General features: G+C 44.2%; 1 protein-coding gene across 1 annotated transcript in view; it reads right to left on the bottom strand.

Moving 5' to 3' along the window:
- Positions 1-19,644, bottom strand: part of LOC308073410 (myosin light chain kinase, smooth muscle-like) — a 96,591-nt gene that overhangs the window by 26,805 nt on the left and 50,142 nt on the right. The window contains exons 17-19 of the mRNA XM_080412283.1: positions 5,875-5,922; positions 4,395-4,522; positions 2,777-2,933 (exon numbers count right to left, since the gene is read on the bottom strand). Coding sequence (XP_080268409.1) covers positions 2,777-2,933; positions 4,395-4,522; positions 5,875-5,922 — 333 coding nt within the window. The remainder of the gene's footprint in view (positions 1-2,776; positions 2,934-4,394; positions 4,523-5,874; positions 5,923-19,644) is intronic.

Raw genomic sequence — 19,644 nt, 5'->3', positions numbered from 1 at the left:
CGAGGAGGAGGAGGAGGACGGCGCTGCGAGGCGGGGGGTTATTACGCGAGGCTCGCGAGGAAGAGGAGCCTCCTCCTCCTCCTCCTCCTCGCGTTTTAAACCGTCCCGTCCTCTCCTTCTCTCCTTCTCCTCCTCCTCCGAGGAGGAGAAGGAGAGCGCGGAGAGGCGGGGCTTTGATGCGCCGACGGAGACCTGTCTTTTGTTGTTCCCCCCCACATAGCAACCAGGAAGCTAAGCTAGGGGAACCATAATATCTATGAGGGGAACGCTGAACACGCGTTCACACGCACGGCGCGCCGACTTAGTGGAGCTTGAGGCCGAGGAAGCGCGCCCTCGCGCCTCCAGGCGCGAGTGCCCGCGGTGACCGGCCGACGCTCCACTAGTCGACTCAGCGCCGTTTGATTTGTAAACCGATAGGGACAGAATAGTTCTTTTCATGGATCACTGTGTGTGTGTGTGTGTGTGTGTGTGTGTGTGCTGTGTGTGTGTGTGTGTGTGTGTGTGTGTGTGTGTGTGTGTGTGTGTGTGTGTGTGTGTGTGTGTGTCAGGGAGAAACTAAAACAAAAGCCAGCAGAACACAATAAAAGTATCTTAACAGTCCATTGAAAGCATGAGCGCGTGTGCGTGCGCGCGCATGTGTGTGTGTGTGTGTGTGTGTGTGACTGTGTGTGTGTGGGTGGTCACGGCCATATGTGCTTGTGCACAAGCCTGGCTTGTGGCTCCCTCTAGTGTCTAGTGTTGCTTCTACAGAATTGCTGGGTGGGTGGTAAAAACGAGCGAGCCTTCTTCAATCACCCTGGTTCTCCATTCACCCTGTAACATATACACAAACATTGGCTAATGATGATATACAACACCTGGGAGTCAGGAGGAGCACAAAGCACCCTACTCCAATCACAGGGACAAAGAAACTTGTCTACGGCCCTCTGGGGAGAGCATGCATAAAATAGACTTTTCACATTTCATTTAACATATTATAGACACTAATAGCCAGTAAATACATTTCTGAAAAACCAACAATAAAAACAGTTAAAAGTCATAAATGATGATGATATATTGTATATAGGCCTATCCATGATAGGGTTTTTATGTCATGTTGGTGTCCCTGGTGAGGTTTGAACCAGGGATGTTCTGCACAAGGCACCAGGTAGACTACCCCTAGACCACTGACTGGGTATAGATAGAGGACTAGCCCAGAATAAATCTATGTCCCTATGAGGGAACAAAAAGAAGCTAGAAACCATAAACAAGAGGAAAGGCTTTATATCAAATTCCTCTTTAGACCATCAGGAGACAGGTATTGAGGAGATAAATCCAATAGGTCTCACGTTGGAGAAGTAACCTTTCGAGATCTCCACCCCTGGGTTCTCAACACCAACATATTGCAAATTATTGAGATTATGACCGGCCTTTTTAAAATGAGCAGCAACAGGATTACGTTCATCACCAGTTCTTATACTACTCCTGTGTTCAGTAATCCTGGTGCGCAGAGCCCGGGATGTCTTGCCTACATATGCCAACCCCCAGGGGCACCGGATAAGATATACCACATGCGTTGTGCTACATGTAATCGCACCACGTATGGATATACCACGTATGTGCATTGCACACAGTTGCCACACCTATAGTTACCATCTGGTACTACTGGGAAAATGGAAACACTCTGAGTACCCAGATCTGATTTAACCAGGCTGTCCCTCAAGTTGGGAGAGCGTTTAAACACAAGTCTTGTTTTTTCTGGAAAAGCTTTTTTTCAACCTTGGACCAGACTGGATAATGTGCCAGTGTTTTTGAATGAGCACAGTCTGATGAGCACAGTCTGATACTGTTGTACTGCGAGCTGACCAGACAGTCTGAATGTATAGAGCGTTTGTGTAATGTCCATATTGGGATGTCTTCATTCAGCGTGTAGCCTTGAAGCAGTGTGTGTGTGTGTGTGTGTGTGTGTGTGTGTGTGTGTGTGTGTGTGTGTGCGTGTGCGTGCGTGCGTGCGTGCGTGCGTGCGTGTGTGTGTGGTCCTTATGGTTACTCAAAATAGTAACACACACACACACACACACACACACACACACACACACACACACACACACACACACACACACACACACACACACACACAGGGTAAGCATGCATGCGTGCACATACGGAGAGAGAGAGAGAGAGAGAGAGAGAGAGAGAGAGAGAGAGAGAGAGAGAGAGAGAGAGAGAGAGAGAGAGAGAGAGACGCACACACACAGAAATGCCTTAAAAGGCCATGAGAACCCAGCCTGCCCCCCACACACACACACACACACACACACACACAGACACAGACACACACACACACACACACACACACACACACACACACACACACACACACACACACACACACACACACACACACACACACACACACACAGTGTGTCAGGGTATTGGTTAGCAGCCAAATGTGTTCACAAGCCTTTTTAACCCATTTAAGCAGATATATATATTTAACTAATTAAAGCAGATATTTACAACACTCTTTGGTTGTGTTGGTTCATAAATCAAGGGGCTGCAGCCCCCCCTAGTGGCTGGTGGCTGAATATTATTATAGGTGCCACTAAACCTAACCCACTGTCCATAATATAATATAATATAATATAATATAATATAATATAATATAATATAATATAATATAATATAATATAATATAATATTATTATAATATTCTTTTCCGTGCTCACTGCACTCAGGAGATGCAGAGCGGAGACGGTTTTAATTAAAACATTGAACCAATCAGAAAGGCTCTTACCGACGATAGTGAGGTTGAGCGCCGCCTGCCGCTGGCCGTAGGCGTTGCGGACCTCCACGGTATAGCAGCCACAGTGGTCCTGCTGACCGGACGCTATGGTCAGCTGACTGCTGGCCTCGCCGCTCTCTATGGACACGTCAGTGCTGCCCGCCTGGATCTGGAAGCACAGGGATCTGTGTGAAGCGCATTGGACATGCTGGCCGTTCAGAGGTACTGCAGCTTATTAAGGCTGGATAGCGCATAATGGGAGGCGAGCTCCCAGCACTCCAGGAACTGTACAAAAAGTGGTGTGAAGTCAAAGCCCAGCACATCATCAAGGACGAGCGCCACCCAAGTCACAAACTGTTCAAAACCCCTACAACGACTGCGACCGGGCAGTGGCGGAACAACTGAAAGCCGGGCCGGTAGGCACGGCACACTTATCAGGCCTGCGCACGCGCGCGCAGCACACGAAAATGTGCGGGTTTTGGTTGGATTGTGTTCGTTTTAGTGCTACTTTATTTCGGTTTTAGGGTTAGGGTGAGCTTCCAACAGTGTATTGGGGTGAATTGCCTCGAATATATTTGCAGTTCCATGTAAGCTGGTGAATCTCTGGAAAAGTTGCTGAGAGGCGGCTGCAGAGAGGTGGAGAGGCGGAGCACGCAAAGTGCGTCTAATTCTAATAAAATAAAGGTCCATGTGATCTGACGGCCCGGGCCCCCGGGCCCGGGCCTAATGCCAGGTTCAGTTTACTTTTTACTAACTTGTTAATAATGTAATCAATCAATCAATCAATCAATCAGTCAGTCAGTCAGTCAGTCAATCAAGTTGTGCAGAGCCGAACGACAATTCGGACGGACGGTTTCCGAGAACCCCCCCAAAAAAAACACAAATATCTGTCGTGCCGTAGGTCTGAGAAAGAGTCCGAAATCCTCAGTGTGTGCCTGCATGAGGTTGTTTGCATCGGCTTTCCTGATTGGCCAACCCAAACCGTCGGCATCACGGATTGGCGGAGCGTCGTGTCACGTTTGTGCCGCTAAGCCAAGGATCGGTCCCTGATTGGCTAACCCAATAGAATGCCTTGATAAGATAGGGTTGGTTAATTGGTTGAGTGTTTAATGTGTGTTCTATAATAATGATCTACAAAGTAACTAGTAACTAAAGTATGTAAGCAATTGTAGAGCAGTGGTTGTCAAAGTGAGGTCTTTGAGGGGTCCTTTGAGGGTATTCCAGGGGGTCCTCAGCAAGAATTGTTAAAACTCATTTTAACCTCTTTATTCATTTATACGTTGGCTATTAAAACATAGCAGATGTACAAGCTCACAGCGCGTCACTTCGCTGTGAGCTTTTGAAAATAAATTATTTGAAAAAAATATTTTTATATTATGATATATATATATATATATATATATATGATATGAATCAATATTTGTGAACATAAATCTTCTTTTCTAGGGGTCCCTGGCACAAAACCTTTTCAGATGGGAGTCCCTGGCACAAAACCTTTTCAGATGGGGGGTCCCTGGCACAAAACCTTTTCAGATGGGGGTCCGCGGCCAAATGCATATGAATGTGGGGGTCACTGTTGTAGAGGAGTATCTGACCCCAGCCCAGCAGGGGGCCTCAGCTGCTTTCATACCGGCTTCCTGAACTTGAGCCAGGTGCAGGTTATGGGCGGAGCTCCAGAGAACCTGCAGAGGATCTCCACCTTCTCCCCCGCCTTCTTCTTCATGTCCTCCGGAAACTGGAGGATCTGAGGGGGCTGGGCTACACAGAGAGAAGAGAAAAAAGAGTGGACCAAGAACAGAGCCAAAGGTCAAGTATTGACGGTTTAAGTCGTTACACATGAATAATAAAAAAAGAATATTGTGGAAAAGTTCATTTTCTTTCATACTATAATTTGAAAAGTGAAACATTCATATATTCTACAGTCATTCATCAACACCTTGACCCCTGACCTCCCGGTCTCAGGGCGGAGACACCCCCGACCAATCACAAGGCCAGTTGATGGTGTAAGTAGGTCTGTCACAATTATTACATCATCGCCTAATCGCAATTATTTCAGATAATCGTCATAATTGTTTCCATGTAGAAAAATATTGAAATATTTTCAAACATTTTCCAAAATACTGGGAATAACAGACCTACGAGCTCACAGCTTGTAGATCTTTTATTTCCACTAGTCATGTTTTCTTTTTAAGTATGAAGTTATTAAATGATGTAAGTTATTTGCCCTGTGCACCTTTTGTTTATGAAGCTTATAAACAAGACCAGTAGACCTGGTTCAGCCAGACCCCTAGTGGTTGAAATCTGAATGGCTGGGTAGGAAAAGAGGGACAGACCGACCGTGACGTCACACCACAGCTATGGTCAGCCTTATATAGACGATGTTGAAGGACGTTATATGACACACGAGAGCTGTAGAGGGACGGAGACAGATATATCGAGAGAGGACAGAGACACAGCAGAGACACAGCAGAGATAGAGGGACAGAGAGACAGGCAGATGTTTCGCTGGACAGTGACCAAAAAGACCAGGAGACCTGGTTCTGCCAGACCCCTAGTGGTTGAAATCTGAATGGCTGGGTAGGAAAAGAGGGACCGACCGACAAAGCCTCCTGTAGGCCGACCCCCTGGGTCTGGCAATAACATAATGTTCAACCACAGCAACACCTGTGCACCTTTTGTTTATGAAGCCTATAAATAACATAATGTTCAACCACAGAAACACCTGTGCGTCTTTTGTTTATGAAGCCTATAAATAACAAAATGTTCAACCACAGAAACACCTGTGCACCTTTTGTTTATGAAGCCTATATGTGGCCAGGTGGTGATGTAAGCGGTGTGGGTGTGGCCAGGTGATGATGTAATGGGTATGGCCAGGTGGTGATGTAAGCGGTGTGGGTGTGGCCAGATGATGATGTAATAGGTGTGGGTGTGGCCAGGTGGTGATGTAAGCGGTGTGGGTGTGACTAGGTGATGATGTAATAGGTGTGGGTGTGGCCAGGTGATGATGTAAGCAGTGTGGGTGTGACTAGGTGATGATGTAATAGGTGTGGGTGTGCCAAGTGATGATGTAATAGGTGTGGGTAGGGCTAGGTGATGATGTAAACAACTTACCAGGTTTAGGAGGAGTCTTCGCCGTCGGCTTCTTTATCCTGGCCTCACCTGGAACATGAATACATAATGCCACATGTTTAGTTTAAACTAAACATGAATACATAATAGATTTGATTTGATTTGATTACAAAATGTGTGGCCTACACAAACAGTGCCAGGAAGAGGAGCTATAGAGTAGTGGTCAACCTGTGGGTCGGTCTAACCCTTTTTGGAGGGGGGGGGGGGCAGATGACAGTGAAAATACCTTTTAAGACATAAGGCCCAAGCTGAGGCCCAACGGTCGGCCGTCGACAACTGCACTGGCCATGTCTGTGCCATGTCTGTGCCATGTCTGTGCCATGCCATGTCTGTGCCATGTCTGTGCCATGTCTACGCTATGTCTGTGCCATGCCATGTCTATGCCATGTCTGTGCCATGCCATGTCTGTGCCAAGTCTGTGCCATGCCATGTCTGTGCCATGTCTGTGCCATGCCATGTCTGTGCCATGCCATGTCTGTGCCATGTCTGTGCCTTGTCTGTGCCATGTCATGTCTGTGCCATGCATGTGCCATGTCATGTCTGTGCCATGTCATGCCTGTGCCATGCCTGTGCCATGTCTGTGCCATGCCATGCCTGTGCCATGTCTGTGCCATGACATGCCTGTGCCATGCCATGCCATGCCTGTGCCATGTCTGTGCCATGTCTGTGCCATGCCATGTCTGTGCCATGTCTGTGCCTTGTCTGTGCCATGTCATGTCTGTGCCATGCATGTGCCATGTCATGTCTGTGCCATGTCATGCCTGTGCCATGCCTGTGCCATGTCTGTGCCATGCCATGCCTGTGCCATGTCTGTGCCATGACATGCCTGTGCCATGCCTGTGCCATGCCATGCCTGTGCCATGTCTGTGCCATGTCTGTGCCATGCCATGCCATGCCTGTGCCATGTCTGTGCCATGCCTGTGCCATGTCGGTGCCATGCCTGTGCCATGTCTGTGCCATGCCATGCCTGTGACATGTCTGTGCCATGCCTGTGCCATGCATGTGCCATGTCTGTGCCATGCCATGCCTGTGCCATGCCTGTGCCATGTCTGTGCCATGTCTGTGCCATGCCTGTGCCATGTCTGTGCCATGTATGTGCCATGCCATGCCTGTGCCATGTCTGTGCCATGCCTGTGCCATGCCTGTGCCATGTCTGTGCCATGCCATGCCTGTGCCATGTCTGTGCCATGTCTGTGCCATGTCTGTGCCATGCCATGCCTGTGCCATGCCTGTGCCATATCTGTGCCATGTCTGTGCCATGTCTGTGCCATGCCATGCCTGTGCCATGTCTGTGCCATGCGACACTCATTTAGCCAACATTGTTGACATACATGTACATGATTATACAGGATGTAAGCCATGCTAAAAACAAATCATTAACAAATAAAAAGTTAAGGGAATAAACAAGAGAACAAAGACAATAAAATAAATCAAGGAGTCTATGTTGTAAGAGAATGAGTGAGAGTAATCTATGAACCACTTAAAAACGGGAGAGCATCATGTGTCCTTATAGAGTTTAGCGTTGGCTGTTCAAAAATAGCAGATGTACAAGCTCATGCTGCGAGCTTGTACATCTGCTATTTAAAATAATAATAAAGTAAACTGAGAACTACTGATTTAGAAGGAGTCAGCCTCAGGTCTTAATGGGTTAATGTGGAGAGAGTAGTTTTGTCCATCATTGATTAAAATAATTAAAACTAACTTTTCAATACTTTTCATTGGTTCAATATTGTATAATATTAAGGGTTACGTTACGTTAAGGGTGTTCAATAGCACTGATTTATATTTTAAAAAGTTGGCAAAAAAACCCCCAAAAACATCCAACCTAAAAGTAACAAGTACTTCACAGAGAGAGAGAGAGAGAGAGAGAGAGAGAGAGATGAGAGAGAGAGAGAGAGAGAGAGAGAGAGAGAGAGAGAGAGAGAGAGAGAGAGAGAGAGGTTTGTGAAGTCTCTCTTTGCCTTTTATGGACATTCTAAAAATATCTCCCAAAGACATTCAGGAAATAACTCTGTTACTATTTATGTATTTTACATCTGATCACTGTCACTGGAGAGGAGAGGAGAGGAGAGGAGAGGAGAGGAGAGGAGAGGAGAGGAGAGGAGAGGAGAGGAGAGGAGAGGATAAACCAGATATGTGAGTGAGGAATTTCCATAGAGGAGAGTTTTTTTTCCCTTCTAATTTTGCAGCCCCATAATCCCCCCCCCCTCCTCTGTCCCTGGAAAGAAAAACATGTAATTTTTCCAACACAAAACTATTTCTGCTCCGCAACCCCCCCTACCCCCATGCCCACCCCCCTCCCCCAAATAAACAAGTATATCTTCATAAAAAGCTAACCATGGATCTGAACTAAAACTGACTGTTCCCACTACAAAAAAACACAATTAGTTGTGGGTACATTTATTGGACATAATAGTCTCAGCTAATGTTGGGGAGATAAAACTGCCTCTGAATAATGTTTGAGGTGTTTATGCCAGTAGTATTAACCTTATTTTACTTTCATTGAAGGTACATCCAGGGAGTTCATTCTGTGCTGAGCGGTCAACGGAATTCATCCAGAGAAATATGCATGTGTTTATTAATATTTATCAAGCTTGATTCATGTCATAGGCCTATACAACATCATTCATGTATTCCTCTACTCTTTATTTCTTTATTCAATCAATTTCATTCTGGTTATTTATATTTTGGAAATACAATTTGAGGTCCACTCCTATTTCTGTGCGATTTTGTCTTGACTTTTGTATGTGTGAATGTAAGTTTTAACTTCTTTTGATGTGCAAACTATAAAACTATTGTTAATTATATTGTAGCCTACTTCGGCTTTACTTTTAACTCCCTACATATATTCCACAATGATTCTATAATATACCACTCAATACATGAGTGGTACCTTGGGGGAAACAAATTATAACTTAATGGCTTAAACGTACAAAAAGCCAGAGAAGTGCCATTACAACATCACGTCGCCTCACCAACCTCCCCTTCTGATCAAATATATTCCAAACGGGTAATTCTTTGGTCCCAGAGCCTCGCCAACGCAGTGGTCTCCTGACTCCAGCAGGTATGAGGTACTAGCCTGATTGTCAGACTGAAGCCGCATGGAGCTTCAGTCTGACATTGGCTCCAGTGTAGGCCATTACCAAGGGGGAGGGGATTAGAATTTCCCTAAACCAATCCTAAGGGATCCCCACCCCCACCTCCGACTCTCATTGGACAATACATTTTGTACCGAATAAATCCTAGGTTCACATTTACAACACCAGACCAAACTAGAGGCGGTCCACTCAGAGAGTGGGCGGGGTCTATGGTCTGGAACCAGGCTAATGAGGTATGCAAACAACGACTGACTGCACCAGAGCCATGATCCAGGATCATCATCCTTATAATTAAATCATTTCATTCTTCTTATTCAGATCAGATCTATCTTAAAACAAACGTAATTAACTTCGTTATTTAGACTATTCATTACTGGCCGCTGTTGAGTAGGTTTTGGTTGTTGGTTGGTTGAATACTTTATTAACAGTTTGCAAAGACAGTTCAATACACAGTCTGTTAAGAGGATTTTAAACTGAAAAACTGACCCTTAAACTGAAAAAGTCTGTATAGAGACTCATTCAGAGGGTCTGTGTGTATAGAGACACATTCAGAGGGTCTGTGTGTATAGAGACTCATTCAGAGGGTCTGTGTGTATAGAGACTCATTCAGAGGGTCTGTGTGTATAGAGACTCATTCAGAGGGTCTGTGTGCAAAGAGACTAATTTAGAGGGTCTGTGTGCACATAGACTCATTCAGAGGGTCTGTGTGCACATAGACTCATTCAGAGGGTCTGTGTGTATAGAGACTCATTCAAAGGGTCTGTGTGTATAGACTCATTCAGAGGGTCTGTGTGTATAGAGACTCATTCAGAGGGTCTGTGTGTATAGAGACTCATTCAGAGGGTCTGTGTGCACAGAGACTCATTCAGGGTCTGTGTGCAAAGAGACTCATTTAGAGGGTCTGTGTGCAAAGAGACTCATTAAGAGGGTCTGTGTGTATAGAGACTCATTCAGAGGGTCTGTGTGTATAGAGACTCATTCAGAGGGTCTGTGTGCAAAGAGACTCATTTATAGAGGGTCTGTGTGCACATAGACTCATTCAGAGGGTCTGTGTGCAAAGAGACTCATTAAGAGGGTCTGTGTGTATAGAGACTCATTCAGAGGGTCTGTGTGTATAGACTCATTCAGAGGGTCTGTGTGTATAGAGACTCATTCAGAGGGTCTGTGTGTATAGAGACTCATTCAGAGGGTCTGTGTGTATAGAGACTCATTCAGAGGGTCTGTGTGCACAGAGACTCATTCAGAGGGTCTGTGTGCACACTGCACAGACACTCATTCAGAGGGTCTGTGTGCACAGCAGACCCATGTGACAGGAAACGCTGGGGGGCTGATGAGCAAGGAATGTAAATAAGAAGGAAGGGAAGTGCTGGAGCAAGCTCCATGACTCTCATGGGTGGCACGCTCCATGACTCTTATGGGTGGCACGCTCCTAGTCTCTCATGGGTGGCACGCTCCTAGACTCTCATGGGTGGCAAACTCCTAGACTCTCATGGGTGGCACACTCCATGACTCTCATGGGTGGCACACTCCATGACTCTCATGGGTGGCACACTCCTAGACTCTCATGGGTGGCAGACTCCATGACACTCATGGGTGGTACACTCCATGACTCTCATGGGTGGCACACTCCTAGACTCTCATGGGTGGCACACTCCATAACTCTCATGGGTGGCACGCTCCTAGACTCTCATGGGTGGCACACTCCATGACTCTAATGGGTGGCACGCTGAATGGTGCTCATGGGTGGCACGCTCCTAGACTCTCATGGGTGGCAGGCTCAATGACTCTAATGGGTGGCACGCTGCATGGCGCTCATGGGTGGCACGCTCCTAGACTCTCAGGGGTGGCAGGCTGCATGGCGCTCATGGGTGGCATGCTCCTAGACTCTTGTGGGTGGCACGCTCCATGACTCTCATGGGTGGCACACTCCTAGACTCTCAGGGGTGGCACGCTCCTAGACTCTCAGGGGTGGCACGCTCCATGACTCTCATGGGTGGCACGCTCCATGACTCTCATGGGTGGCACGCTCCATGACTCTCATGGGTGGCACGCTCCATGACTCTAATGGGTGGCACGCTGCATGGCGCTCATGGGTGGCACGCTCCTAGACTCTCAGGGGTGGCACGCTCCATGACTCTCATGGGTGGCACGCTCCATGACTCTCATGGGTGGCACGCTCCATGACTCTCATGGGTGGCACGCTCCTACACTCTCAGGGGTGGCACGCTCCTAGACTCTCAGGGGTGGCACGCTCCTAGACTCTCAGGGGTGGCACGCTCCATGACTCTCATAGGTGGCACGCTCCATGACTCTCATGGGTGGCACGCTCCATGACTCTCATGGGTGGCACGCTCCATGACTCTCAGGGGTGGCACGCTCCATGACTCTCATGGGTGGCACGCTCCATGACTCTCATGGGTGGCACGCTCCATGACTCTCATGGGTGGCACGCTCCATGACTCTCATGGGTGGCACGCTCCATGACTCTCATGGAGAGTCATGAGGTATTATTATGTAATATTATTATTACATAATAAAAAATAAATAAAAAATAATAATACTAGTTTTTATGTGTTATTTATGTGTTATTTATATGTTATTTATATGTGTAATCTCATTGTAAATGAGGATCTCCCTCAATGATCACACGCACGCACGCACACACGCACGCATGCAGACGGGAACGCACACGCGCGCACGCAGGCAGGCACACACACACACGCACGCACGCACGCGCACACACACAAAGAGAGTGTGTTTACCAACAGTACATTTCTGGGAATTCAGATGCGCTGAAGATACAGATAATGATCTGACTTTTATACACACTATCTCCCCCCTCCCCGCCTCTCTCTCTCTCTCTCTCTCTCTCTCTCTCTCTCTCTCTCTCTCTCTCTCTCGCTCTCTCTCTCTCTCTCTCTCTCTCTGTTTACACAGCGAATTCCAGAGAGACAGTATTTCTCAGAGCAGAGCTCCAGAATGGTTGAGAGTTTTTCCAGGGAGTCTTCAGTGTATAACTTGTGTAATTTTAACATTATATTACAGTTCATAACATAACATTATACTACAGTTCTAACCCTAACCCTGTTGTTAGTAGGAATAAACACACTATTGTCTTAAACATGTAGTGTTGTTGTTAGTAGAATAAACACACTATTGTCTTAAACATGTAGTGTTGTTGTTTGTTGAATAAACACACTATTGTCTTAAACATGTAGTGTTGTTGTTAGTAGGAATAAACACACTACTGTCTTAAACATGTAGTGTTGTTGTTAGTAGAATAAACACACTATTGTCTTAAACATGTAGTGTTGTTGTTAGTAGAATAAACACACTACTGTCTTAAACATGTAGTGTTGTTGTTAGTAGGAATAAACACACTACTGTCTTAAACATGTAGTGTTGTTGTTAGTAGAATAAACACACTACTGTCTTAAACATGTAGCGTTGTTGTTAGTAGAATAAACACACTACTGTCTTAAACATGTAGCGTTGTTGTTAGTAGAATAAACACACTACTGTCTTAAACATGTAGTGTTGTTGTTAGTAGAATAAACACACTACTGTCTTAAACATGCAGTGTTGTTGTTAGTAGAATAAATGTTCTCCTAGAAGAAGACATGCTCTCTATCCTAGAAGAGGACATGTTTTGTTTTGTTTTCCACAGGGGGACAAACACTATTTTCTTATTTCAAAATTTTTATCCCACGATTTTGTAACCCTATTTTTTACACCCAGTGCCAATTGTCTACGTAATCCTGGGCACTACCTTCCCTCTGCCAACCTAGGGAGGCCAGGGCCGAGCTCATGCCTCCTTCAATGCATGAGAGCCAACTGACCTTCTTATCGCCTGACAGGGAAGAGGTTCCCTGGTTGGACGTAGTGCGTGGAAGGAACACGTTATTCCAACCAGTTCCTTTCCCCTCCATCAGGCGCCCCGGCTGGCCAGGGGGAGGCAGTATAGTGACCAGGATTACTGCATGTTTTTGTGAGGGTGCCTACCCTAGGAGACACGGGGAGAACATGCAAACTCCACACAGAAAGGCCCTTTCGCCAACCCCACCTAGGGTATGGGCACTGATGACGCGGAGAAGAGAACACGCCCCCAGCGCCCACAGCGTCCCCTGCGGGAATCGAACCCAGGACCTTCTAGCTGTGAGGCGACAGCGCTACCAACTGCGCCAAAGACATCGCCTGATTGTCGAGGTCGGAGCGCTATAATATCAACGTTCGGCCAATCAAAGAAAAGCACACGCACTGGGAGGACGGGATCGACTCCTGCCCGAGCCAACTTTGTTCAACTGTGGCTCTGCTTGCTTGTAGCATATATACTGTACATATAAGTAACATACTCTTGTATTCATTGCATCTGTCATTCTAGACTTACAATTGATGAGATGATCAAAGCATTAATAATTACCGCGAGCCACCGAGGGCACGTTGAGCCACGAGTTCAACGATGCTTGTAGGCAGCCAATAATGTAACATTAACATTAACCTGATCAAAGCAGAACAAGAGCTTTTACTGGCTGACTTAATGTTCCTGCATGGTTTCTTTCCGACATACAGCTAAACATTGTCCAATTTTCTATTAAGTGTATAGCCTACATTATATTTTGGCTATATGTGATAAGAAGAAGAAGTGTAATAAAATTGTAGAATGTGATAGTGAACGCTTTCCCTAACCCTACCCAAACTCTGTTAGTTATGTAACAAATAGGCAAACTCATCATTGAGCAATAAAAGAATATTCATGCTTATAGCCTATACTCTGCATAATGTCAGGGTAATAGCAGCATGATGTGCTTATAGTAGCCAATACATTTGTATTTCTCATTCGGAAAACATTAAAATTGACGTTGAGATTAAAGCATTAATCATTCGACATTTGGCTCTGTACTTGTTTTTTTGCCACCAAACTTCTTAACCAAAAATAGCATATCTACAAGCTGTCACAGCATGACGCATTGTCAGCTTGTAGATCGGCTATTTTTGGTGAATGTAGGTTACCCCGCAAAATAGGGATGCTGGTATAGCGTAAAAAAAAGAAGAAAAAAAGAGAGAGAAACTGTTCTATCTCACATGGATTTGGCGGACCCCCTGTAGTAACTACGAGGACCCCCTAGGGCCTAGGGGTCCCGGACCCCCGTTTTTACATCATATCAGACGGCAATTTATTTTGTTAACGTCTATCTTGCCTGTCTAAGTGACTCTATAGGTAGCCTACATTATATTTTGCTTAATATAATGTTGACACTATGACGAACTCTTGTTTCCCCTAACCTAACTCCTTAAACTCGTTTAGTTATGTAGGTAATAAATAGCCGACATTTTGCAATTGTGTCATTGTTATCCAAGTTATTGCTTATTGCTAGTAATCAGTGGTGGAAAAAGTACTCAAACTTTTTAATTAAGTAAAAGTATCAATATCGCAATACAGAAATACTCTGTCACAAGTAAAGGTCCTTGCACACTGGTGCGTCTTTTCGTTGCGTTTTTTTTTTTTTCATTGTTTTTTCAATTTTTTTCATTGTTGTAAAAAAAACGCAACGAAAAGACGCACCAGTGTGCAAGGACCTTAAATGTCAGGAATTCAAAATATACTTGAGTAAGAGTATCGGCATCAAAATGTACTTAAAGTACCAAAAGTAAAAGCACTTATTATGCAGAATGTCCCATTTCCAAATGTTAACAAATCCTTTGAAAATAGCTAATCTACAAGCTCATTGTGAGCGTTTTTTTTTGCGGTTAATGTTGGATATATCCGAGTTTTTGGTGGTTATTTATTTTTGCCCTCAAAACATTAAGTCGGGTGTCATGTTAACCCCATATTAAATTCTGCTGGTTTAGCTCTCCTGAACAAAACTAAAATTAAACTCCCAATGAATTAAATTGTAAGTTACCATGAATTTCACATCGTATTTTTAAACAAAATATAACACATCATACTTTTTAAATGTTTTATACCCTTTTAAAAACCTTTTAAACTTTTTAATACTAATTATGGCATGCATGAGCATGATCATCATATTAATTTATAACACCACATTTTTAACTGGGTTAAAATAAAAAGACAGGAACCTAATGAAATATAGGCCAAATTGTAAAACCCCCCAATTAATTAATTTGTAAACTATACCATGAATTTGCGCTGTCCTTGGTGCTGAATTATATGCTCATGGCCATGGGGAGCTTACCTGTCTAACCTGACGGCGACACTCCACACAATACAGTGTGTATTATATATATAAGCCTGCTGCTACACACACACACGTTGGATTATGAAGCCTTCACATGACATGACAGTTTTTATAGTAATGGTTGTTTATTACAACATTGTTCACACGCAATAATGAGCACAATCAGCACATAATGTGATTCCACACAAAACAAAATCCCCCATAATTTAAAGCATCGACAACGCATTCCCAAATATAGGCTAAACAATAACAGCTGGTGGGGGGGGGAGTATATGTGCCTCGGGGAGGGGCACACAGTCACACTGGGAAATCCCAGTGACGTATATGTCACAGGTAGATTGGCATTCCAGGTAGATTGGAAGTGGAGCGCTTGTTTTTAGGCTCGGGACGGGGCTGCGATGCGAGGACAACGACAACATGAATATACATACATACTGGCTTCAGTGGCGCACTTCGATAATCATTGGACTCCCCATCCACTATCACTGGGAGTCTGGGTTTGACTCCCGCTCGGGACATTACTTTTTCAAACAACCGCGGACTCTTTTTTTTCGCCGATAAAGTATAGTTTTGGACCATGACGGAGGCGCTCCGACTAAGGAGACCTTGAGGCCAAGGAGTCGCGCCCGAGCGCCTCCAGGCACGAGTGCCCGCGACGACCGGCCGATGGTCTCCTAGTCGACTAAGCGCCGTCCGAGTTATGTACCGATAGGCACAGAATAGTAAATGATGTTGTGGGGACTGCGTTTGCCCCGCTATGGTTTGCCCCAACTGCCACTCACTGCACTAACATAGCCCGCCAGCCCCGCCTCCTCAGTCTCGCCCCCTTGTTCACGGGTGTGTGTGCGCGCGCGCGTGCATGTGCGCGTATGCGTGTGTGCGTGCTCGTTTGTGTGCGTGTGCATGCGTGCGTGTGTGGTGTGGGACTCATGTGTGGCTTGCATTGCCCTCTGGCGTTGGTTCTACAGAATTGCCTGGGGGGGCGGACGGGCGGTGAAAACAAGCGCTTATTTTCCATTCTACCTGGAATGCCAATCTACCTGTAACATATATACTACCCACTTCACAGAATTGACAAGTTCAACAGTCAGTCAGTAAGCACTCAGACGTTAGAAGTTATACACAAGCACCAGAGAATTAGAGGATGTTCCTCCTCCGGGCTTTCCTTGCAGCAAATTCAGAAATAATGTCTTTATAATCCAGTGTAGATACAACGTCCTGTTCAATTGCAAGGATGGCAAGTCCACACAGTCTCTCCTGGGACATTGTAGTGCGTAAATAGTTTTAGTTAGTTTAATTTGGAGAAACTGCGCTCCCCAGATGCAACTGTGACAGGGATTGTCAGTATAATCCGAAGGGCAACTTCGCAGTTAGGGAATGTCCCGTTCCTCTTGTTGACAAAATGCAGTGTTTCCAGCGCAGACTAGTCTTCGCTCCCTCGGGAACCGTTACGCACAGTATGCGCAGCTCAGCAAACAGGTCCTCTCCTTTTATGTCGTTAGACTTTCCATCTGTCAGTGGTACGTATGTTCTGTAATAATAATCCAAATCTACAACTTAACTTAAGTTTTCAAATAATTGTAGTGAAGTACAAGTATAATATTTGCCTCTGAGATCAGATTTAGTGGAGTAGAAGTAAAAGTACTGAACATTGGAAATACTTGGAAAACAAACGCCAGCCATGGATCATATGACGGTCGTCTGTTACCGTCATGGATGAACTTCAACCTGGTGTTTGCACTTTCTCCCTTTTTGCTCCATACATCTATATACACGTTCAGATTTCAAAAATAAAGTGCTTAGCTCATGGCCACACATGTTACAATTATGTACGGGCCCTCAATAAGTACCCGTATTTTCCGTATTATTCAATAAAAAGCCATAAAAAGCTTGTAGATCGGCTATTTTCAAATGGTATAAAATAGGGCTAAAGTGGTTAATGTATATGTTTTATAATATAACAATTTATATCTGCAAAGTAACTAAAGTTTTCAAGCAATTGTAGTGGAGTAAAAGTACAATATTTGCCTCTGCAGATGTAGTGGAGTGGAAGTAAAAGTGCACTAATACTCCAGTACAGTAAAAAAAAACACCTCAACATGTTTCCCAAGGTTCTATGCAACCCAAGTGGGTATCGAACCCTGACCTCCAACCTTTGAGAAACATTTCATTAACCACTAGACTACCGGTACAGATGCAAAATCGCTGTATGAGCTGAGAACACAGTACACACAGAATGGGGCATCTGACTTCCAGCTGAAACAGTGCAATGTTACTTGAGTAAAAGTACAAAGGTATTGGCATCAAAATATACTTAAAGTACCAAAAGTAAAAGTACTAAAATGTCTGAAAGTAGTCAATCTACAAGCTTGTAGATTGGCTATTTTCAAATGGTATAAAATAGGGCTAAATTGTTATATTATAAAACATACATATTAACCACTTTAGCCCTATTTTATACCACGGCCATTTGAAAATAGCCGATCTACAAGCTAGACCGGCTCCTTTCAAACATTTTAGTACTTTTACTTTTGGTACTTTAAGTATACATCAGTACACATCACATCAACTGCACCACTAGTGTAGTGGTCAGTGAGACTGGCTTACAATCCTGTTTACCAGTTTAAACACTATAGGCCTATCTTTAAAGTGGCAATATGCCTACATCCATAAAATGCAGGTTTAAGTGCCACTATCTATGAAATATAAAGATTACAGCTCACTAAATGTGTTTCACTGTCAAGCCCAAGTTCTTCTGAGATCAGACAGCCTCCTTCACAGGATGTGTGCATTAGCATAACCTGTTTCGGCTTGGTAGAGTAGATCAATTCACTTCAAGATCCCCTCCCCCTTACCTCAAATCTCCCTCTCTCTCTTACCAAGGCCATTTGAAAATAGCCAATCTACATGCTAGACCGGCTACTTTCAAACATTTTTGTACTTTTGCTTTTGGTACTTTAAGTATATTTTGATGCCAATACCTTTGTACTTTTACTCAAGTAACATTGCACTGTTTCAGCTGGAAGTCAGATGCCCCATTCTGTGTGTACTGTGTTCTCATCTCATACAGCCATTATGTCATCTGTACCGGTAGTCTAGTGGTTAATGAAATGTTTCTCAAAGGTTGGAGGTCAGGGTACGATACCCACTTGGGTTGCATAGAACCTTGGGAAACATGTTGAGGTGTTTTTTTTTACTGTACTGGAGTATTAGTGCACTTTTACTTCCACTCCACTACATCTGCAGGGGCAAATATTGTACTTTTACTCCACTACAATTGTTTGAAAACTTTAGTTACTTTGCAGATATAAATGATTATATTATAAAACATAAACATTAACCACTTTAGCCCTATTTTATACCATTTGAAAATAGCCAATCTACAAGCTTGTAGATTGACTACTTTCAGACATTTTAGTACTTTTACTTTTGGTACTTTAAGTATATTTTGATGCCAATACCTTTGTACTTTTACTCAAGTAACATTGCACTGTTTCAGCTGGAAGTCAGATGCCCCATTCTGTGTGTACTGTTTAGTCATCTCATACAGCCATTTTGCATCTTTACCGGTAGACTAGTGGTTAATGAAATGTTTCTCAAAGGTTGGAGGTCAGGGTTCGATACCCACTTGGGTTGCATAGAACCTTGGGAAACATGTTGAGGTGTTTTTTTTACTGTACTGGAGTATTAGTGCACTTTTACTTCCACTCCACTAAATCTGCAGGGGCAAATATTGTACTTTTACTCCACTACATCTGCAGGGGCAAATATTGTACTTTTACTCCACTACAATTGCTTGAAAACTTTAGTTACTTTGCAGATATAAATTGTTATATTATAAAACATATACATACTTTAGCCCTATTTTATACCATTTGAAAATAGACGATCTACAAGCTTGTAGATCGGCTACTTTCAAACATTGGAGTACTTTTACTTTTGGTACTTTAAGTATATTTTGATGCCAATACCTTTGTACTTTTACTCAAGTAACATTTTGAACACAGGCCTTTTAGTTGTAATAGAGTATTTTTATATTGTGGTATTGCAACTTTTACTTAAGTAAAATGTCTGTGTACTTCCACCATGAAACACAGTTGTGTTTAAAGAAACAATTGCTTTTGAATTCATCCTAAGGACTCTGCATTATTTTCTATGTTTACAAAAAATAAAAATTACAATCAATTTTAAATGCAATCACCCTTCCCCTGTTGCTAATAATGTACTATAGGGTTCATGGACTCACATGCGCCACATCGTGGCCGATCAGCCACACTACACCTAAAAAAAAGGTGTCAAATGTGGCACCACCAAGTAGTGGTGGTGCCTCTGTGGTACCACAGAGGCACTCAGATGGTATTACTGCCGTTATCAAGTGCTAACCACTGTAGAGTTATAATGTACCAGAGTGCAATACACCTCCCAGCCAATAGGGTCACGTAGTTGAAAGCATA

Source organism: Gymnoscopelus braueri (genome assembly GCF_963280865.1).
Source record: "Gymnoscopelus braueri genome assembly, chromosome: 18".
Taxonomy (NCBI): Eukaryota; Metazoa; Chordata; class Actinopteri; order Myctophiformes; family Myctophidae; genus Gymnoscopelus; species Gymnoscopelus braueri.
This window is presented reverse-complemented; position numbering and strand designations above follow the sequence as displayed.